Below are 19,197 nucleotides of genomic sequence, written 5' to 3' on the forward strand. Positions count from 1 at the left end.
CATTTCCTGCACACGCCTGTACACGGTGGCTCTGGATGTTTCTACTCCAGACTCAGTCCACTGCTTCCGCAGGTCCCCCAAGGTCTGGAATCGGTCCTTCTCCACAATCTTCCTCAGGGTCCGGTCACCTCTTGTTGTGCAGCGTTTTCTGCCACATTTTTTCCTTCCCACTGAGGTGCCTTGATACAGCACTCTGGGAACAACCTATTCGTTCAGAAATTTATTTCTGTGTCTTACCCTCTTGCTTGAGGGTGTCAATGATGGCCTTCTGGACAGCAGTCAGGTCCGCAGTCTTACCCATGATTGCGGTTTTGAGTAATGAACCAGGCTGGGAGTTTTTAAAACCCTCGGGAATCTTTTGCAGGTGTTTAGAGTTAATTAGTTGATTCAGATGATTAGGTTAATAGCTTGTTTAGAGAACCTTTTCATGATATGCTAATTTTTTGAGATAGGAATTTTGGGTTTGCATGAGCTGTATGCCAAAATCATCAAGCTAACTCTAATGTTTATCAGTACATTACAGAAAATAATGAACTTTATCACAATGTGCTAATTTTTTTAGAAGGACCTGTACAGGACTGTAGAACTCATACTGCTGCTCTCCTGCATCCAGGCTTTGTATTGAACGTGACTTGCTGGTGTCATGTGGGCTGCTCCTAGGGCTTACATTCGGGGGATGTCATATTTCAAGCATGCTAGGAATTCCTGCTAGGGGTTATTCTCAGGGGATGTCTTACTTTAGGGGAAACACGGTATGTTGTATCTGAAGTACCAAGAATATCACGGCATCCACACCACACAATTATAGGATTTAACTTTCTTTTTTGAAAATCAGGCACTTGCAAAAGATGACTTTTTTTATTTTTTAATTCAAACACTTTTCAATAGTTTAACACATTTGGCCTCATACAAATTTATGCATTAAGAGATCTAGTATCCAGCTGAACTGAGTTGATGTGAAGAACAATAAAAAGATTATACAATGACAAGGAACTACATGACCAATAGATGCAAACTTCTATCAAAGCACTGATGCTAATCAGATATGTCAGATCACGTCACAAACAGCTGTATACTTTTAAGTAGTGTTGGTGTTCAAATTCAGCAATACAAAGTTTGGAACCCAAACACACGCATTCAGCACCATTTCAGCACGGAACAGCAGGACTGGTGCGTTTCCTTTAACACCAATACTTCCTCCCTCCAGCTTCGAAGGAGGACGTTTCGGAGTTAAATGAAATAGCAACACTACCTTTAAGTTATCCACAGATATAATAAACGCCTAATAAAGACATTTTTGGCTGATTCAAACAACTTTCTAATGTCTATGAACAGCACCATTGGCCGGACACAAACATCAGGAAAGATTTTTAAATCTGTCTTTTGCCCTGATAGTTAATTCCTTTTCCACTCAACTAAGTTTTGGGAAGGGTCTGGATCCAGCTCCTTCCATCCAGTCTCTAGGCAAATCTGTGCTCAGATAAATAGCTCATACATGTTCCTAGGTGAACACAATGAAATCAGGGTGATCGGCTGCTGTCAGTCTTACCCCAAGGAGGAGAGCTGTGTATGTACTATGGGAATGTGTACATCTATCCAGCCAATTCAGTTTCGTGATCAGTCACTGGTCAAAGTGAAAATCCTAGTCTTATATCAGTACTTAGGAATTGGAAGGAGTTTTGAACTTATTACCTGCCATTTCTCTAGACTAGTCAAAGCAGTGCTCTAATGACATTTCCAGGATAGATGCACAGTAAAGCGATGATACACAGAACTATTCATTTTCTTTGGAGCCAGAACAGGTCCAGAAGAGGTTCTGTGTGTAAGGATGCTGAAAAACTTGTGTGTGGGAAAAAAAAAAAAAAAAAACTTGACCAGCAAAAAAGGTATTAGTTGCTCTCTAATACTTTGTTGGTACTTGCTCTCCACTCCCCCTCCCCAATATCTTATGAACCATGACCAAACCAGAGGATGGAGTTATCTGGTCGGGAATCGTCCAATATGGTTGTGTCGTGTTCCAGTAGTTGAGGAGACAACCAAGTAGAAACCTTAACATTTAAAACAGAGCTGCAGCCACAAAAAAAAACCTGTACCAAGAGGGGCTCCACAAGTTGAGGTATGTCAGTCGGGACGGTGTGAAGGGGCAGTCTATCCCTGAAGAGGCTAGAGGCACAGTTCTCCATTGTACACAGACTGGAAATGCTGCATACAGTGGAGATGTTGGCTACTGGATAATGTGTTTCCCACTGCTAGTAACATACAAACACCCACTGCTATTCGTACAGAACAAGTTGGTTACTGTGATGTGCTCACAAACAGTACAGATATGTTAAAAAGATTAAACATTCTACAAATCACTACTAAGGATCTTGTGTGACGTCCATAAGAGGATCAGACGTGTCTTCTAGACGCAAACTTCTGTGTTCTTTTTGTGTCTTCTTTACTGGACTTCTCATTTATCATCTGGATGCTCAAAGCGAGGCTTGATATACTCCCTGTACATGGAATATAATACACCTAAACCGGAAAAAGAAAGGCATGTCACCAATTAGCAGAAAGTCATGTTCAAACAATTATTTCCATATAAACTGTTTATTGGTCCCAAATTAAGGTTCAAATGCTGCTTTACATTCAGGTTAAAGGGAGTCTTACGTGAGAGATAGAAGCAGCCTGCCATATATTTCTTTAAACAATACCAGTTGCCTGGCAGTCCTGCTGATCTGTTTGGCTGCAGAAGTGATTCACACACCAGAAACAAGCATGCAGCTAATCTCGTCAGAGTTCAGTTGCACCTGATCTGCATGCTTGTTCAGGGTATCAGAGACAGAGGGCCAGCAGTAGGGATGATCAATGAGATGAAAATATTTCCGAGTTGATGCAAATGTATGAAAAACATTTTATGCAAATATATGCAGCTTGCAAATGGACCAATCAATTTAAACCCAGGTTTAAATTGATTGGTCAATTTTCAAACTACATATATGTGCATAAAATTACATTGGCGCCCTGTTGAGAGGCAGCCACGGTTACAATGGCTCCTGCAGACCTCTGCCTTTTTGTTTATTTCTAGCGTTTTTCCTAGCATTTTCTTTGACTAGTTTGATCCCCCTTCTGGACTCCCTCCAATTCGCATACAGGGCTAACAGATCCATCGAGGACGCCATCAACTGTAGCCTGGCGTCTATCATGGAACACCTGGATAAACCAAACACCTATGCCAAGTTGCTCTTCCTCGACTTCAGTTCCGCATTTAATACTATATGCCCGGACATTCTGCACACTAATCTGGCACAACTCGGTCTCAATCCCACTCTTTGTGCATGGATCAGGGACTTCCTTACCAACAGGCCGCAACTTGTCAAGCTTGGCACCTGCTCCTCCCAGGAAAGAATAACAAACTCTGGTGCCCCACAAGGGTGCGTTCTGTCCCCTTTCCTGTTTTCCCTATACACGAACGGCTGCTTCTCATCCACCAACTCCGTTAAGGTCATCAAGTTTGCAGATGACACCACCATCCTTGGTCTCATCAGCAGTGACGGTGAACAGGCTTACCACAATGAGATTGAACGCATTTGCAGCTGGTGCTCAGACAAACTCGTTATTAATACAACCAAAACAGTTGAAATGGTCTTGGATTTCAGTAAGCGCCCTTTTTCTCCAGCTCCCGTCCTCATAGAAGGCGGTGAGGAGCCCAGAGTGTGAAGTGTACGGTTCTTGGGCACTACTATCACAAAGGACCTGCGGTGGGGGGAGAACACCAGTTTAATCCAGAGGAAGGCTCAGCAGAGACTGTTCTTTCTGAGACAGCTGAGGATGTTCAGCATGCCACAGGAATTGTTGACCTGTTTTTACACCGCCACTATTGAGTCCATCCTCTGCTCCTCCATTGTCTGGTAAGCAGGCGCTTCCGCAGGTGACCGGATAAAACTTCAAAGAGTCATCAACACTGCGGAGAGGATCATTGGGTCACCTCTGCCACCCCTGGACCTCCTACACACCAACCATTTGCGGGGAAGGGCGTATAAGATACTGAACGACCCCTCACATCCCGGCTAGTGCTACTTCAACCGCCTCCCCTCTGGCAGCCGCCTCAGGACTTGTTTCACCAAAACCACAAGGCACAGGAACTCTTTCTTCCCTCAGGCGGTCCTTCTCTTGAACTCACTCACCCTCCCATATGCGAACCCCTAAGGACATGGTCCAGCCCCTATGCCCCGTTTTAGTGCAATGTTATCCCCACTATGTTTGTATGTATTGATGCTTGCTTGTACTGTCTGTTCTCTACTCTCTTTGTCTCTGCCATGTAACCACAAGCAATTCCGGGTGTGACATGGTCGCACTTGGCGAATAAAGTTTTCTGATTCTGATAAAAAATTGCATACATTTGCATCATCGACACGCGCCGGCACTGAGCGGGTGGGCGGGATCGCAGGCAAATCCCATGAGCCGTGCCAAGCACGGCTCTGGGATCGCAGACTCGCAGACTCCGCAGCAAATTCTGCGGGGGGTTCCGGCCGAATTGCTAGAGCAAGCGATTCGGCCGGCGGCGCCATTCTCCTCTATGGCAGAGATTCCCCGTGCGATTCATGTGCGGGAAAACTCTACGGAATCGCGGTGGTTTCCGCGTTAGTGGAAACGGGCCCTAAAAGGAAAAATATATGTTCCTCCATATCCCCTCTCACTCTACATGGTAGGTGCTGATGAAGTCAAACACCTTTTTTTCCCTCAGGTAAATATGACAACTTGTTAATACTTGTTTTTTTCCCAGCTACAAATCCTCATTTCCAGTACAGCTATGATGCTGTGTAAGAGCCCGTTCTCACTTGAGCGGGAATCGCGCGATTCCCGCTCAAGGCAAACCGCTAGCGGTTTTGTAAAAACTGCTACAGCATGTAACACATGGCAGTGTTCTCACTGCCGCGTTTGCGGTTAGCGTTAACCGCAAACGTGTTACATGTGGCGGTTTGCCGGCGGTTCGTGATTAGCGTTCGCGATCAGCATACATAGCACTGCTAATCGCAATTGCTCCAAAACCGCCGCAGTGTCCAGTGATTTTTCTGCGTTAATCATGGGAAAATCATTCCCGCAAATTGCCGGCGGTAATAGCCGGCGCTTTGCCATTTTAGATGTGAACGGGCCCTAAAACGGAAAACATAATGTGATGCAAGAAATGTAAACCACAAATTTACATGAGGGTAGTACAAACACAACATAGCAAGTGTTGAAACGCAGAAGCATTATTGTATTTTAACCACTTCTTGCCATAGGCTGAAGGGTTGAAATACACACACTTTAATACATTTATGGTCATTTTACAGCAAGTTGACACCAGCAACATTTTAAAGAGGAAAACAGTTGGAAAATACTGCTCGACCGCACTATGGAGGACAGTGCAGGAACACAGGCAGCCGTGCCCAAGTATGGACAGGTTCAGAATTACTCTTATGTTATATCGCCACTTTGTAAATGTAACGGAATCAGACCAGTTGCTGCAGTTTTGAAAGTGAAATTTAAAAAAAATTAAAAAAAAAATAAATAAATTGCACAGCATGTAGCTTCTTTCTGCATATTACAGTTTTTTGTACAAATGGATGATGCTGTATTTTTTCTTCTTGATAAACAGATGCTAATCCTGCATTCAAATTTTTTTCTGATGTTATGCTTTGGAGTTATCACATAACTTAGGCGCAATGGCCCTTTAATTGCCATTGCCACCGCCAGGCAAAACAGTGCTGAGGGGTCTTTTTATCTATAATATATTCTTCCTCTTCCCTTTATTTCCCCCTCCTAATAACGCAAGACAGTGCACTTCCTAGTATAGACCTCAGTGGGAGAGTCTGAAGACTCTGGGAGGAAGGCGGGTAATGAATACACAATTAGCAAGAGGAAAAAAAAAAAGTGAGGGAGGAAATGTCAGGATTAGCTTCATTCAAAACCAACATGGAAACTGTCTAGAATAGGATTCTCTGCTTTCCCTTTTAAAAAAATCAAATCATAACATGGACAGTGCAATACATCTGTTAAGCAAGTAGAACTAGTATGTATTTATTTATATACCGTATTTCGCGCCGTATAAGACGCTCCGGAATATAAGACGCACCCAGGTTTAGAGGGCAAAAACCAGGGAAAAAAAAAAAAAACACTAAACCTGGTGCGTCCATATTCCCGGAGCGCCTTGTACATGTTATCCCTCAAATGGTAGCCTCCTGTGTCCCCCATGTATCCTCCATGTCTGCTCCATGTGTCCTGTGTCCCCATGTCTCCCCCATGTGTCTGCATGTCTGCCCCATGTGTCCTCCTGTCTCCCCCACCATGTCTCCTCCTGTCTCTTATGTGCCCCCCAAGGTCCTCCTGTCACCCCCATGCATATTCACATCACCCCACCATGTCTCCTCCTGTCTCTTCCATCTCCCCCATGGTCCTCCTGTCACCCCCATCATGTCTCCTCCTGTCCCTTCTGTCTCCCCCACGGTCCTCCTGTCACCTCCATGTATCCTGTCTCCCCCATGGTCCTTTTGTAACCCCCCACCATGTCACCTGCCGTGTCTTAAGTCCCGCTATGGTCCTTCTGCCTCCCGCATGTGTCCGCGCCCCCCCCCGCATGTGTCCGCTACCTCCCCGTATTGTCTGTCCCATTTTTTGGGGAGAAAAAGTGCGTCTTATACGGCGGAAAATACGGTATGTATTTTTTATTTCTAGGTTAGCATGAGTGCGACTGGTTCTTTAACCATTTCAGCCCACGGGCATTTTTCACCTTATGCATCGGAGCAATTTTCACCTCCCATTCATTCGTTAATAACTTTATCACTACTTATCACAATTTATAGATCTATATCTTGTTTTTTCTGCCACTAATTAGGCTTTCTGTGAGTGGTACATTTTGCTAAGAGCCACTTTACTGTAAATGCATTTTTACAGGATTAATAAGAAAAAAATGAAAAAAATGCATTATTTCTCAGTTTTCGGCCATTATAGCTTTAAAAATAATCCATGCTACCATAATTAAAACCTATGTATTTTATTTGCCCGTATGTCTCGGTTATTATACCATTTAAATTTTGTCCCTATCACAATGTATGGCGCCAATATTTTATTTGGAAATAAAAGGTGCATTGTTTCCATTTTGCGCCCATCACTATTTACAAGCGTATAATTAAAAAAAATGTTTGTAGTATACACCCTTCAAATGCATATTTAAAAAGTTCAGACCCTTAGGTAACTATGTCTTTTTTTCCCCCCATTAAAAATTTTATTTGGGGAATATTTTGGTGTGGGACATAGTCAATTTTTTATGTTCCTATATGAGTAATTTGTAATGTAAACAAAGTGTAGATGTAGTTTTACTATTTGGCCACAAGATGGCCACCTTCATTTTTGGTTTCCCTCCTTGTACAAGGGGGATGCGGAAATTCTTCTGGGCAGAACAACTGAAGCCTCACGGGTGAGCGCTTTCGTTTTTCTGCGGGGAACAGGGATCGGTGATCGGGAACCATGCTCCCCTTCACTGAACCCAGGGCTACCGGGGGACACGGGATCGCGCGCAGGAGCGCAGCAGTGAGCTTCACGTCTGGGCGGCTGAAATGGTTAAAGGACCACTATCACGAAAAATTGTAAAGTTTAAAATACATGAAAAACACAAATAAAAAGTAGTTTTCTTCCACAGTAAAACAAGCTATAAATTACTTTTCTCCTATATTGCTGTCACTTACAATAGGTAGTAGAAATCTGACAGGTTTTGGAATAACCCATCTCCTCATGGGGGATTATTAGGGTTTTCTTTATTTTCAAAAGCTCAGTCCATCAGCCAGAATAGCGTGCCATGCATATCCATACTAGCCCAGGAAAAAAAAAACACCACATATATAAGTAAATCCTTGTTCTACTTACATATGTATTGTACTGCCCATGTTTTTTATTTCAGTGAATTTTATATAGTAAATAAAAAAAAAATATATATATAACTGTTCTAGGGATTCTCCATTTTTGCAGCCTCTAACTGAAACCAATCCTGATGTCATTTCCTCCCTTTTTTTTCTCCTATAAAGGTTGTAGACCACATAATAGACACACAGCACTGGGTATATTGAATTTGATTTTATGGCTGACTATTCAGTTTTAGTGGATTGGGAGCAGAAACACATTCCCAACCGGCACTATTGGAATCCATGCTAGGATCCATGCTAGGACAGTGTCCATTTTCACTAGGCTGATTTCCCCATCTGTCCTGCTCTACTCTAGTCATCTCAGGGCATACATATGAATTGGCCGCCGGGAGACTTGGGAGCAGGATATAGCCGGTATGAATTATCCTGCTGCTGCACAAGTTCCCGGCGGCGTTAAATACTATTCCCCCTCTAGGTCCATGTGGATAGTTATGTAATTCGGCTTTTAGCTATTGCTGGAGGCTGAATTACAGTGTTTTAAATGTAACTTCTGGTCCGTCTTCTGACAGCGCTGAAGTTATTCAGGGTGCACTGCTATAGCCGTAATTCCTATTACGGCCTATGGTGGCGCCGGCTGCACCCAAATCTCCTGCGTTGTAATTACAGCGCTCGATCTCAGGAGCTCCTTCACTGCTCGACTCCACTGTAGAAGCAGGCTCCCATTGGATTGCACAAAAGACCAATGGGGATCCTCCCTAGCACCAAGGAGCACAAAAAAAAAAAAAAAACCAAGGGTATAGGTTATAATCCAATCTTCCATTTTTACCACAAAATATTTTACCCTCCTTCCAGCACATTTCCAGCATCTGTTCTGTGGGGGAGGGGGGCCAAGTCATACTGCTGTATAAAAGAGGCTCTTTGACTTCCATCATGTTTGGTTAGTGCTGTTTTTGCCCATTTGTGCTGCAAAAATTACGATTTGGGCTGCTTTTGTTTTGAAGATAATGGCCTCAATTCACTAAACTTATCTCCTGTCTTTAATAACTCTTCTAGAGTTGTTACCATGGTGATAAGGCATGTAGTATTCAGGAAACATTTTACCTCAGGCAAGCCTAAAGTTAACTCTTCTGTCTTTAAATTAACTCTCCAATCCTTAAAATAACTCCAGAGTTAAAGACAGGCTGTTAATTAGCTGCATGTGAAAATAACTACAGAGGCGGTAAATTAACTACAGAGGAGGTAAATTAACTACAGAGGTGGTAAATTAACCACAGGAGAGGTAACTTAAGGAATGAAGAGGTAAGATAACTCTCTCACGTGTGGAGGTAAGTTTACTCTTGCCTTATTATCTCTAGCATGATCTTAGTGAATTGAGGCCTATAGCAGTTATTCTTTCCCAGATAATAAGGTCACGAGTTACAACAGCCTAATACCATTACCTTGGTATAGCTGTGTAGTGCTGTGTTTGTGCTCATTTGGGCTTCAAAAATCATCCCTCTCTCCTTTATAGTTCTTGAAGCATTTAAAGAGACACTGAAGCGGAAAAAAAATTATGATATTATGATTTGAATGTGTAGTAAAGCTAAGAAATAAAACATTAAGATCAGATACATCAGTGTAATTGTTTCCAGTACAGGAAGAGTTAATAAGCTCCAGTTGTTATCTCTATGCAAAAAAGCTATTAAGCTCTACGACTTTCAAAGTCGTAGAGAGGGCTATCTTCTGACTTTTATTATCTCAACTGTAAGTAAACAAATGTCTTTTTCTCTGCCAGAGGAGAGGTCATTAGTTCACAGACTGCTCTGAAAGAATCATTTTGAATGCTGAGTGTTGTGTAATCTGCACATATTAGAGAATGATGCAATGTTAGAAAAACACTATATACCTGAAAATAAAAATATGAGAATATTTTCTTTGCTGCTAATCTTCTAGTAATTATTCATAGTACACAACCAATTCATTATATCATATTTTTTTTTTCGCTTCAGTGTCTCTTTAAGTTTTTATAAAGGTCAAAAGTTCACTCAGCCTTTTCACTGTTGAAGGGGGGCTGATTTTGAATATTTCAAAAGCTACAAGATATATAATGATGATTCTTGCAGCACAAACAGAGCACTACCCACCACATTCATAGGCTGTAGCACTAACCAAACATGATGGAATTCTTATCTGTGCAGATGGTAGGAGGGCCAGCTTCATGGAGCTGTATTAAGAGGAGGAGTGAGGTAGAGATGTGAGGAGAAGTAACTCACCAAAGGTCATAGCACCTACAACAAAGCCTTGTGCTCCAACTCTCATATGAATTAGATGCACCGACAATTTTTCTTCTCCACGGCTGCGCAGTCTGTAGAGGCCATAGGCCACCACTCCCAAGAAGCCAGCCACACCTGCAAATGCAAGAAAAAAAATCAGTTCATCAAAGCCTTCAAAAATAACAAATATTTGATGGTAAAATGGTGATTCTTTTGTATTTCTTGATTCTAAAATCTTTAAATTGATAACACTTTTGAAAACCATTTACAATGGTTAATATTTCCAGCTAACTAGTATAGTATTCCTTCAAAGCCTCTCTGCTATATCATAGACATAAACAGACAGTCACCTGAACTGTGCTGGCTGTATAGCTATCTAATGTGACTGCTGTCAATTGTGCTTTGCAGCATGGCGGACACACTATATAAAGTCTGTACAAGCCATAACAGAACTGAAAGCCTGGAGGTTGCTTAGGGCCGGTTCACACTTTCTTAAAGGATACCCAAAGTGTCATGTGACATGATGAGATTGATATGTGTATGTACAGTGCCTAGCACACAAATAACTATGCGGTGTTGAAAGAGTTAAATATCAGGTATGCAAGTGGCTGACTCAATCCTGACTCAGACAGGAAGTGACTACAGTGTGACCCTCACTGATAAGAAATTCCAACTATAAAACACTTTCCTAGCAGAAAATGGCTCAGGAGAGAAGGAGAGATAAACAGGGTCAACAGTTAATAGATTTTAGCTCTGGCATACTTTAATGAATGTGAGCAAAAACAATAAAACAGTTAAAACTTAAAAAGTGGATTTAAACATAAAATAAAACAGGAAGATAGACACAATTGTTTATTTCATTAGTTTATTTTTGCTTGGGAGAATATAATATATATGTATATATATGAAATAAACAATTGTGTATCTTCCTGGTTTATTTTCCTATATCCATTCAGGATGTTTAACTTCTACACAACCGCGTCACACCAATGGGCGTGGCCATGGCAGCAGCCCCAGGAACGCCTAAAGATCGGCGTAAAGTCCTGGGGCTGCATTTTGCAGGAGATCGAGCGCAGGCTGCACACGGAGCTCCGCCTTCAGTCTGTTAGACGGCGAAACCATCTGACTCTCGGCAGTGATCGGCTGTCATAGGCTGAAGCCTATGACAGCTGATCATAGGGATTGGCTGGCGGGGGGGAGGGAGGAATACGTGAAAAAAAAGGCATTTTTAATAGATAAACACAAAAACAAACAAACAAACATTCGAGGGGCAATCTGACCCCGCCAACAGACAGCTCTGTTGGTGGGGAGAAAAGGGGGGAGGAATCACTTGTGTGCTGTGTTGTGCGGCCCTGCAGCTTGGCCTTAAACCTGCAGTGGTCTATTAACAGAAAAATGGCCTGGTCACTAGAGGGGTTTAACGCTGTGGTCCTCAAGTGGTTAAGCTCCACTTAAAACCTAGGAAGCGCATCCTATGTTAAAAATAGGATCTATTGCCACTTGTTACAAAACACGTATCCTACACTTATCCATGTGCCGCGGAACGAGAAATGGAACGCAAAGTCCCAACTTGGCACATTTTCTCAGAACGGATGGACAAATGTGTCCAATGAAAGCCTAAGTCAGTGATGCCTAACCTTGGCACTCCAGCTGTGGTGGAACTACAAGTCCCATGAGGCATTGTAATACTCTGACAGCTCTAAGCATAACTCAAGGAGGCAGAGGCATGATGGGATTTGTAGTTTTGTCACAGCTGGAGTGCCAAGGTTAGCCATCACTGGCCTAAGTGAACGGACACTGTTCTCACTAGGCTAGTTGCCGCTGTGACAGCATACTCCCGTGTCCCACCGCTGCCGATTGCTCCCTTCTAAACAGCCCAGTGGCCGGGGTTCTCCATTGGGCTGTAAAAGACCAATGGGAATCCTCAGCAACAAGAAGAATGCTCATTGGTTCATGTTTGATCAATGTAAATTCTCCCTGTTGCTAGGAAGAATTGGCCTGCTGAAGCCTATGTAGAGCCCCATGCTTCTGCTGGTCTCTGGGCTGTTGAAGGGACCACGCGGCAGCGGGACAGGTGAGCAGCGATGCCTACTGGTGGATGTGATTGCGGAGTGGACGGGATGCAGACGTGAAATAGCTGGGTGTATTTGTTACATATGGATGCAGAACGGACGGTACGCATCTGCCTAGTGAATGCGCTCACCGTTTCAGTCCTGCATCCGCTCAAGTGTGAATCGGCCATAAAAGGAAATACAGCAGTAGTACTGGACATCAATAAGGGTTATAGAGGCACCATAGTAGAATGTAGTTCATTATTTAGGATTACCACTTTTATGTTAATTCTCTTGCTTTCAGTATCAAAAACATTTCCTATATCTATTTATTACTGTACAGTATATTGATATGCAACATGCCCTCCCATAGATGTTTAGCCAAGGCTGTTTAGTTATACAAAATGTTCCCTCTTAGATCATTCTGGAAGACCAGGTGTTTCTACTGACTTCAGAACACACAAACAAACATTTCGCAGTGATGCACTCAACAGCAGTAAAGATGATGCCACTTGTGATAAGAAAACAAATTAGAGAGGAAAGGGTTTACAATGGGCAAACATTGACTAAACCTATAAAGTAATATTGTTAAAAAATAAGCAATTTTATTCAATAAGCTATATTCAGTTCCACTTTAATGTATACTCAATGCCATGGGGTGTAAATAAATACACTAAATTTTGATGCAGCTTCTGACGATTCACTTTGCAATCTATTGTCATGTAGCAGCCAGCCACTAGAGTTGCTATGTCACATGACAGATTATTGGTTATATTTAGAGAGTTTACATAGCTAGAGATAAGGCAGTTATGAAAGTGCTTCATTTACAGAACAATGTCCTCATCTGCCCTTACTTCCATTTACTACAAGAAGGACGACTGTGGGACAGACTGAACCAAGGTATATCTGAACCAACTTAGAGATTTCACCAACTACAGGATCTTCTCAAAAAAATAGCATATTGTGATAAAGTTCATTATTTTCTGTAATGTACTGATAAACATTAGACTTTCATATATTTTAGATTCAAATACACACAACTGAAGTAGTTCAAGCCTTTTATTGTTTTAATATTGATGATTTTGGCATACAGCTCATGAAAACCCAAATGTCCTATCTCAAAAAATTAGCATATTTCATCCGACCAATAAAAGAAAAAAGTGTTTTTAAAACAAAAAAAGTCAGCCTTCAAATAATTATGATTAGTTATGCACTCAATACTTGGTCGGGAATACTTTTGCAGAAATGACTGCTTCAATGTGGCGTGGCATGGAGGCAATCAGCCTGTGGCACTGCTCAGGTGTTATGGAGGCCCAGGATGCTTTGATAGCGGCCTTAAGCTCATCCAGAGTGTTGGGTCTTGCGTCTCTCAACTTTCTCTTCACAATATCCCACAGATTCTCTATGGGGTTCAGGTCAGGAGAGTTGGCAGGCCAATTGAGCACAGTAATACCATGGTCAGTAAACCATTTACCAGTGGTTTTGGCACTGTGAGCAGGTGCCAGGTCATGCTGAAAAATGAAATCTTCATCTCCATAAAGTTTTTCAGTAGATGGAAGCATGAACCCACTTTTGAACCAGAAACCGCGGCAGAAGCGCCTGACCTGGGCTACAGAGAAGCAGCACTGGACTGTTGCTCAGTGGTCCAAAGTACTTTTTTCGGATGAAAGCAACTTTTACATGTCATTCGGAAATCAAGGTGCCAGAGTCTGGAGGAAGACTGGGGAGAGGGAAGTGCCAAAATGCCTGAAGTCCAGTGTCAAGTACCCACAGTCAGTGATAGTCTGGGGTGCAATGTCAGCTGCTGGTGTTGGTCCACGGTGTTTTATCAAGGATAGGGTCAATGCAGCTAGCTATCAGGAGATTTTGGAGCACTTCATGCTTCCATCTGCTGAAAAGCTTTATGGAGATGAAGATTTAATTTTTCAGCACGACCTGGCATCTGCTCACAGTGCCAAAACCACTGGTAAATGGTCTACTGACCATGGTATTACTGTGCTCCATTGGCCCGCCAACTCTCCTAACCTGAACCCCATAGAGAATCTGTGGGATATTGTGAAGAGAAAGTTGAGAGACACAAGACTCAACACTCTGGATGAGCTTAAGGCCGCTATCGAAGCATCCTGGGCCTCCATAACACCTGAGCAGTGCCACGGGCTGATTGCCTCCATGCCACGCCGCATTAAAGCAGTCATTTCTGCAAAAGGATTCCCGACCAAGTATTGAGTGCATAACTAAACATAATAATTTGAAGGTTGACTTTTTTTGTTTTAAAAACACTTTTCTTTTATTGGTCGGATGAAATATGCTAATTTTTTGAGATAGGAAATTTGGGTTTTCATGAGCTGTATGCCAAAATCATCAATATTAAAACAATAAAAGGCTTGAACTACTTCAGTTGTGTGTATTTGAATCTAAAATATATGAAAGTCTAATGTTTATCAGTACATTACAGAAAATAATGAACTTTATCACAATATGCTAATTTTTTGAGAAGATCCTGTATAGGCAGCGTGCTAGTTGACACTTTAAAGATGGAGATTATTGGTTCAGATGCATGGAAGTTAGAGTAAATCACAAACTGACATGTTCCCACCATGAATCAGTGATCAGGACATTCTCTATAATAAAACCCTACTGTCTCTGCGTCCCGTGTCCATGTGTGTGTCCATGTGTGTGTCCATGTGTGTGTCCATGTGTGTGTCCATGTGTGTGTCCAACATGCGCTCTGCGCATGTGCAGGGAAGCAGAGACATTGAGGGAGAGTGACGAGCGGCGAGCGATGACGGGTGAAGGTGCGGACGGACCAGCGAGCGCGTCGTGCACGCGTGCGGCAAAAATGTGTGGGCGCATGTGCAGTGACAGATCTAGCCCGTTTTTAACGGGCTTAGGTCCACTAGTTCTGAATATGTAGCTATGTGAATATGTGCACTGACCCCGCTTACAGGAGGTATGCATCAATGTAAAGCAGAAATGCTGAGCCTAACTACTTATGCACAATTGGGGCAAGTTCATAGCAGGGCTTTGTGGGGCATTACGCTGGACAATATAAAGTGCATTGCTAACACCATGCAACTATGTTGTAATGCTAGGTCAGATTGGTTAGCAGTGCAGTGTGATGGATCTATTGGGCAAAATGACATGCAGTGCGTTACTCCATACTGCATGTGTTAACAGTGGCAGGGAGGCATATATATATATATATTTTTTTTTTAAGTACTGTATGCGTCACCGCAGGTGTCGGACTGCATCCATAACAGGAGATACAACTTTTCCCCCTCATTGTGTTCCTGCTTTTACATGGAACTCATCGCAACTCCTCATTGTGAACATAGCCTTAACCACAAGGCCTACCTAGAACTATAGCAGTTCATGCAATCATAGTTCACAACATAAACCTGTTAATGTGCAATGATTTTGGTACTAGAAGTATAAAAGAAAATAATAAAATAAAAGAAAGATAAATAAAAGCTATTCTGGCAATCACACGCCGCAGGGCCTGTTCACTCTGTAGTGCAGGAAGGTGCTTGTCACTCTCACTGCCACTACTCCATGGGTATCATTCATAAAGCATTTCCGCATGCGGAAATGCTAAAAACAGCTGACTTTACCGACCACTCGGCAAAGTCAGCATTCATAAAGGCTCTTTCCGCATGAAAAAAAGACATACCGAGCAGAGTGATAAATCACCGCCTTGTGCGGTGATTAACGGAACAAATGTAGCAAAATGTTAATTCATAAAGAATACCGCCAGCGGTGTCAGGTCGGAAAGTCCCGCTCCCTCTGATGTGGCGATACCAATGCAAGTGAATGGAGACACACAGACCTCCCAGGCAGCTGCAGCAGAGCGGAACACGGAGAAATGTATCAACTCGGCAGCTTCCGTGTCTCCGCCTGCCTAACGCCTGCCTACCGCCAGCCTAGTTCGGGGAATCTCCGCACTGCCACCGCACCTACACACTTCTTTATGAATGCCCACCCAGAAGTCTAAAGTACCGGTTGCGGAGAAGAACGGTGTTTTCCCACACTACCGACAGCCTCTTTATGAATGATACCCCATGTGTGCCTTTATTAACACAGTGGCTGAGTGTACTGCACATGGTGCAATGCGGTGCCCTGTAGTAAATGCATACAGACACATACGAGAAAAGTGGGGCCGCACTCCACCACAGACAGCCGCAGCATAAAAGAACGGTTTGCAAAGCTGACCACTGCTACAGTGTGATTGGGTCATACTACAATGCATATACAGTCATTCCACCAAATGCTGTGCACTGAATGTGTACATAACATTTAATGCACTGCATAGGCACAGTGTGACGTGGTCACAGCAATGGACTGACTCTTGTGAAAAGGTAAAAGGAAGGAACCATTGCACTGTGCAAACCTCTGATCCTACAATTGTACTTACAGTTACAGGTCCTCTTTAGAGAAACGCAGGATTGTCACATATGGAGATGAGAAGCACAGAAACCCCCCTTGTCAATAACAGCCTAACAGTTAATCATACATGGGGTATTGATGTGGCAGCGATTTATGTGTTGTGTGAAGTGCTGGTTTAAAGAATGTTATCTGCATACAGAGGCTGGATCTGCCTATACAGCCCAGCCTCTGTTGCTATCCCAAACCCCACTAAGGTCCCCTGCACTCTGCAATCCCTCATAAATCACAGCCGTGCTGTGAGGCTGTGTTTACATCTGTAGTGTAAGTCTCAGCTGCTCCCCCGCCTCCTGCATAGCTCCGGTCCCTGCCCCGTCCCTTCCCTCCAATCAGCAGGGAGGGAAGGGATGCAGGCGGGGACCGGAGTTCTGCAGGAGGCGGGGAGACCAGCAGACTCACACTATAGAGATAAACACAGCCAGCTCTGACAAGCTGTTTGTCAGCAGCGTGGCTGTGATTTATGAGGGATTGCAGAGTGCAGGGGGACCTTAGGGGGGTTTGGGATAGCAACAGAGGCTGGGCTGTATAGGCAGATCCATCCTCTGTATGCAGATATTCTTCAAACCCACCTCGGGTTCTCTTTAACTACAGTCACTATGGTGCAGACTACAGCAGCCGGGTTACTGTTCACACAGAGCAATGTGTCTGGTTCACATTGCCGGGAGTGGCTTCTTTATGTGTGCAGTGTGGGGTGGGTTATAGTGACCCTATATCAGGGCAGTGGAATCGGACTCGGAGTCGAAGAGTCGGAGCAGATTTGGGTACCTGGAGTCTGAGTCGGTGGTTTCAATAACCCGAGGAGTGGGAGTCAAATGATTTTTGAACCAAATCCGTAGCCTTTGTAAAAATAAGACTAAGGAGTCGGAGTCGAGGAGTCGGAGTAATTTTGGGTACCTGGAGTTGGAGGATTTTTGTACCGACATGATTTCGTGCCCAACAGGATCTGCTAGAGAGATTCCGCAACTGTCAGAAATAACATAAAAGGGTCTGCATTGCACAACACGTGCATACAGTAATGTAAAAGGTACGGCACATGAAATGTTTTATGCCAGCAAATGCGATGTATATCTCCATATATATGAGATGATATCAATGTCCTTTTTGAGATTTCACCTAGGTGTGGGGAAATTCCCCTGACAGGGACACACAGCAGTGAGAATCTGACAGAGGCTCCATCAGCGATAAAGGAAAGTTGCATTTGGAATTCCACTTGAACTTCCTCTTCTTCCTTCCTCAGCCATTGGCCGAACCCCTTGTCAGCTGATAAGTCTTCCATACTGAAAAGCAACATGTATTTGGTTTCCCATGTGGTGGTGCTTCTTCACAGAACATAAACAGGGCCTTTATTTTTTTTTCTTGGTCATTACCAAGTTTATTCACACAAGGTGATGTCACTGCCATTTGTCAGGCCAGCTGCACTGCATGCTAATTAGATTTATACAACATTACATTTTCCTAAATACAAAAAGATCATAGGCAGGCCATTATCTTGGCCTGAAGATGAAAGCTCCAATAGGCTGCTGCTATATCGGATTAAGTGTTCTCAATTATACACCATTTAATGAGTTTATGCCTCCCCCGAACACACACACTCCACTTTGGAGAGGGGCGGTTTACATTAGAAAATGCTAATGTGATAGACAGAACAAAATACACAACTGAGTAAAAGGCAGTTTTTACTCAGCTGTGTATTTTGTTCTGTCTTGATCACATTTGCATTTTCTAATGTAAACCGCCCCTCTCCAAATTTCAGATGACATTTATCTAGCTGCCATACACCGCTATAGTAATACATAAAAAGTAAAGGGATAGAGACAGTACTGACAGAACATCCAACCATTAATCTATATTTGCATCCTCATGGGTGAGATTTCTGTTCTCTAGGGAAAGCAGCTCAGGTGCTGGGGGGGGGATATCTCGGAGGCAGGGCTCACAGTAGAGTCTGGAGAAAAACAGCAGCAACCCCCAAAACCAACACAAATGAAACTACAGCTAGAAAACTCTTGTACCTATTCCGATGTACAGTAATAGTATAAAATAGCTCCCTACCCTCCCAAAAACAAGGATTTCTTCTTTTAATATTAATACTACCTGGTTGACCTTACTCATATTGGAGAAGTTGCTGAGCAGGTGGAAGCTCTCTGCCCCCAAACCTCCCACTGTGCCCCTGCCTCCCCCCCCCCCCCCCCCTCGATGATATTGCCATGGCAATGACTTACGCATCACTATAAACAGACAGAACTATGTGGCTTTTATTGGTCTGAACATACTGTCATAAAGCCAGATTTATACTTTTTCTGCCCCTAGGCCAAGTGTGTAGTGAATGGGCTTCTGTGCAGCATCACCCCTCCTATTCCATGAGCAGCCCTCTCTTCCATGTGCAACGGGGACCTTTTTTCATGTATTGCTCCTAATTTGCAGCCTCCTCCTTCATATGTGTCAACTTCCTTTTTCATGACCAGGTGCCCCTTGGCCTGCAGCTGCCCAAGGCCCTGGACTTTGTGTCCTTTCCAGAAACCCAGCCCTGGCTGTAAGCCACTGTAGAAAAAAAAAAATGTGTGCCCCTGCTAA

At 43.2% G+C, this 19,197-nt stretch overlaps 1 protein-coding gene across 1 annotated transcript in view; it reads right to left on the reverse strand.

Annotated features, from left to right (window-relative positions):
- Positions 1-849: 849 nt before the first annotated feature.
- Positions 850-19,197, reverse strand: part of HIGD1C (HIG1 hypoxia inducible domain family member 1C) — a 37,995-nt gene continuing 19,647 nt past the window's right edge. The window contains exons 3-4 of the mRNA XM_068267401.1: positions 10,136-10,270; positions 850-2,517 (exon numbers count right to left, since the gene is read on the reverse strand). Of these exons, the coding sequence (XP_068123502.1) occupies positions 2,453-2,517; positions 10,136-10,270 (200 nt within the window). The 3' untranslated portion in view covers positions 850-2,452. The remainder of the gene's footprint in view (positions 2,518-10,135; positions 10,271-19,197) is intronic.

The sequence above is a fragment of the Hyperolius riggenbachi genome, chromosome 2 (assembly GCF_040937935.1).
Source record: "Hyperolius riggenbachi isolate aHypRig1 chromosome 2, aHypRig1.pri, whole genome shotgun sequence".
Lineage (NCBI taxonomy): Eukaryota > Metazoa > Chordata > Amphibia > Anura > Hyperoliidae > Hyperolius > Hyperolius riggenbachi.